Below are 4,766 nucleotides of genomic sequence, written 5' to 3' on the forward strand. Positions count from 1 at the left end.
GTTCATTTTAAAACATGTAAATAGAAAATAAATAAAAATCGAAACAAATATAGAAAGTATACCAACAAAATTTTACATAATTTCTTGTTTGGGGGATGTGTGCATGGTGTTTTCCTTGTTTTCTAGTAGTGAGTTTTAGAAGTATAGCAATCTTCATTGACTTATTTGTTTACTACTACAAACATATGTGAAGTTTCTTAACAAAAAGCCATTCAAATGAATACATGTTGACAAGATGCATATGGGGAACTTAAGAAAAGTAAAGAACACTGAAAGTAGACTATATTAATCAGGCAAGAGATGTCAGTTCAAAGCAGATGATCCTTCATTAACATATTTGAAACTTGTTTCATTGTTGGTCTTTCATGTGGATTGGAGTTCAAACATTTTCTTGAGAGACTCAAAACCAACTTAACTTGTTTCTCAACTTGGGATGAGGGAGGAGGTATCCGACTATCTCCCACATTTTCTGGCACCAGATCATCAGACAATGTAGGAAAAGATGTTATCAGTTCTCCAGGATGCTTTCCCATTATCACTTCTAGTGCAACAACTCCAAAGCTATACACATCACATTTCTCATTTGCCACCATCGTATAAGCAAGCTCTACACCCAAAGAAACGTACAATAAAAACAAAAAAAAGCTATATCAACCCCACAATCAAAAATATGAGCCTCATATCAATACTTATATATATATATATATATATATATATATATATATATATATATATATATATATATATCATGAAACTTAAGAAGATGTAGAATTACAATCACAAGATTATGTTACCTGGTGCGATATAACCATAGGTGCCTGCAATTGTGGTCCAGTTGGATGATGAATCGAGCTTTAAAAGCTTGGACGTGCCAAAATCAGAAATATGTGCCTCATAATCAGAATCAAGAAGAATGTTGGCTATGGATATGTCTCTATGAATTATAGAAGGTGAGCAATCGTGATGCATATAAGCCAAACCGTTAGCTACACCCTTTACAATATTTACCCTTTTTAACCAATCCAATTCTTTTGCTAAGACATCGCTTCTTAAGGTTGATCCAAGGCTTCCATTTTCAAGGTATTCATAAATCAAAAATGAGTGGCGGATGTGGGAGCAATATCCATAGAGTTTCACTATGTTTCGATGCCTTATGTTCGTTAATGCTTGTACCTCATTAAGGAATCCATTATGATCAACATTCTCAGATGATGAGTGAAGTTTCTTGACAGCTACCACATTGTTCGGTTGTAGCTCAGCTTTATACACAGTCCCATATCCTCCGGTCCCAATGCAGTATGCTTCATCGAAATCATTTGTTGCCATCAAGATATCAGCATACACTACTTTTCCATCAAAACTTGTAGTAGAGAAATAATCACCAATTTCTTCGTCCAATGGTTTTTGTGGAGACTTTTTCTTTTGTTGTTGATAAGAAATAAGGCAATACGTGAATACACCAAGTAAAACAACCCCGATAACTGGGAGCGTAATTACAAGGACGAGCTTATGATGAAAGGGAGAATTTTTCTTCTTCATAATTTGACTTGGACAAAGTTTCACTCCTGTAACATTCCCACACAAATCTGGATTGCTTTCTATCGATGCATTAAAAAAGTTAGCACAATGAGGGACCGGCCCTGAGAGGTTATTGAAAGAAAGGTTGATATCAATCCCACTAGGCAAACTTGTAAAAGCACCAGGAATAGAACCAGATAGTCTATTGTGAGAAAGATCCAGTTTTTGCAAACTTTGCAAACTTTGAACTTCAGATGGTATCTTTTTTGTGAGAAAATTATGAGATAAATCAAGTTCCGTAAGATGAACTAGTTTACCAATTTCAGATGGAATTTTCTCACTGAGCTTGTTATTACTAAGATTCACATAGTGGATTTGTGCCCATTGACTGATACTTCTTGGAATTGACCCATTCAATCTATTTTTGGATAGATCGAGTACTTCAAGGAGTTCACAAAATCCAAGCTCTAGAGGTATAACACCTGAAAGTTTGTTGTCAGCCAAATACAAATACAGCATACTTTTCATCTTCCCAAACTCTCTTGGGATCTCACCAACCAAATGATTTGAAGACAAATCAAGTCTTCGTAGTTGACTTGAATTTCCAAAATACAGAGGAATAGAACCACTAATTTGATTGTTGTTCACCTTAAAATCAGTGAGAGACTTCAACTTCCCAAGTTCCCTAGGAATGGGACCAACAAGCTCATTGTGATGCAGATAAAGTTGAATTAAAGATGTCAAATAACCAAATGATGTAGGAATAAAACCATTAAGATGATTTCTGCTCACAGAAAGATGAGTGAGAGACTTCAACTTCCCAAGTTTACTAGGAATGGGACCAGATAATTTATTAAGACGGAGGTTCAGCCACTGTAAGTTGCTGAGGTTTGCTAGCGATGAAGGAATAGAACCATTAAGTTTGTTTTCGCTCACCTCAAGATCAGTGAGTGACTTCAAATTGCCAAGTTCAATAGGAATGGGACCAGATAAATTATTAGTACGGAGGTTCAGAATCTGTAGGTTACTCAGGTTTGCTAGAGATAAAGGAATAGAACCAACAAGTTGATTGTAGCTCAAGGAAAGTTCACTGAGATACTTCAAATCACCCAATGAAGAAGGAATCGAGCCAGATATATTGTTTGAGTATAGGTGCATGATGGTTAGCTGTAGCAGGTTTCCTATTTCAGGTGGGATTACTCCCGAAAAATTATTCAATGAAATGTCAAGATATATAAGTTTGGACAAAAATTGAATTTCTGGTGGGATGGGGCCAAAGAAGTTGTTTACACTGAGATTAAAATGTGTAAGATTGTGTAGCAAAGGGAATGAAAATTGATGAAGCGTACCCTTTAATCCAGATGATGTGAGGTTCAACTTCTGAATGTTCCCATCAACATCGCAAACTACTCCAGACCAAGAAGTGCATGGAACTGATGCACTGGAATTCAAAGGGAGGGGCATCCATGAAGAGAGCAACGATTTTTTTGGGATTTCAAGGCTTTCTTTCCATTTAATAAGAGCATTGGCTTCCTCCAAAGAAGCAGAAGTGAAATACGATATGGGGGAGAATGTGATGATTAGTAGAGCCATAGAGGAAAATAAAAAGTATGAACAAGACATTATTTGCTTTGCCATGTTGCTTTTAATATAAAAAGAATGGTTTGCATATCCTATTTATACTTGAGCTATACCTTTTTCTATTGTTTTTTGTCGCGTGCTAAAAAGGAAATTGGAAAATGTCATAATTTTCCACAAGGCCGTCTTTTAATGTGTCAAAGTTTCCCAGGAAGGTGTGTATTACACTTTGAATTGTATCTATGCACATGACATTAATCTTTTTTTAGAACAATAAAATTCATTGTTATTGTTGCATTTAACAATGTAATAATATAACTTAACTTGATTATTTAGATTAATTTATTTTTGTTTTGTGATAAATGCCAATAAAAGTTTCAACCCAACTGTGTTTTACTTATTAATCAGTTCTGTAACTGATGTTTATTGTATAGATGATTATCATGTGAAAACCGTGTGAATGGGTCAATTGAGATAAGGACATAAAGGGTCCTCTAAAAGAATCTAAAAAACAAATGGACCTGTTGTCTTCATTGAAGGTGTGAATGAGGGAAAACCGTAAAAGAATATAAATATGAAGACAATTAAATAAAAATGGATTGTTCTTATTTTTCCCTGCATCTATTTTATCGTGTTATTTCCTTTTATCTGCTGAAGTGTTTAAAACATCTCATACTTGCAGAGACTTAAAAATGAATATAATTAAATAAAAAGTGAAATACAACAATGTTATTGTTTGTTTGTCATATTTCCCCAACTGATTGATTTACACAAATCTTTAGAATTCATATGCACAACACATTTCGTGATCAGTTCTCTTAGGGTCCTTATCTTCAGATATAATTAGTGAAAGAATTCACGACAGATTTTTTGTTGGAATAAAAAGTGCAATATAACTTAGATTAAATTGTTAGACGTTTATTTATGTTTTCCAAGTAATTGTAATAAAAGTTTCATTCTAAAATTACCTATCAAATTGATCTAATTGTGTATAGTAGCTTTCTGAAATGAATTTGCTTTTTGAAATCAATTTAACTTCATGATTTGAAGACAGGTTGGAAGAATGACAAAACCAAATGACCTAAAGAGGGATATATAAGTAAAACTGTATTTTTTACTTCCTATGGTGCACTAATCTTCTTGTGTCCACTCTAGAGGTGCACAAAGTAAACTAGCCTAATAAAACCAAAATCGAGTTTTAAATAATTGGTTAAACTAAAAACTGAACCGTGTTTCATATAGGTTTTTATATATAACTGAAACTGTATTTTTTTTCCCTAAAATAACTGAACCGAACCTGTTTTTTAACCAAAAAATCGACTTTTTTGACCAAATTCACTTCCAGAAAACCAAGCAGAGTATAATAGAAACCAGTCTAGAGAAAACAATTTTTTTTTTTAAACTGAAACCAGTAATTGTGCACTCTATATGTTAACCATCAATTAAGAGGACTTCCTACAGTCTTTCAAAAAAATCAGAAATAAATGAATGAACCATGTGCATGCATTTGAACAAGGAAAATCACATTATTTAGAAAGTCGTTATTTTGTGGTATAAATTAAAAAATTACCAATAGAGGCGAATGAAAAACAACGTGTCATATTTTAAACCTTTTATTACACAAGTCCATCTATGTCGCAAATAAAAAATAAAATAAAATAAAAATAAAA

The 4,766-nt window shown here is 33.4% G+C and overlaps 1 protein-coding gene across 1 annotated transcript; it reads right to left on the reverse strand.

Moving 5' to 3' along the window:
• Positions 1-308: 308 nt before the first annotated feature.
• Positions 309-3,131, reverse strand: LOC111916755 (probable leucine-rich repeat receptor-like protein kinase At1g35710). Its single transcript, XM_023912412.3, has 2 exons — positions 795-3,131; positions 309-607 (listed from the first exon to the last, which is right to left on the reverse strand). The coding sequence occupies exons 1-2, from the start codon at positions 3,109-3,111 to the stop codon at positions 309-311; spliced, it is 2,616 nt and encodes an 871-aa protein (XP_023768180.2). The 5' UTR covers positions 3,112-3,131.
• Positions 3,132-4,766: the final 1,635 nt, after the last annotated feature.

The sequence above is a fragment of the Lactuca sativa genome, chromosome 1 (genome assembly GCF_002870075.4).
Source record: "Lactuca sativa cultivar Salinas chromosome 1, Lsat_Salinas_v11, whole genome shotgun sequence".
Taxonomy (NCBI): domain Eukaryota; kingdom Viridiplantae; phylum Streptophyta; class Magnoliopsida; order Asterales; family Asteraceae; genus Lactuca; species Lactuca sativa.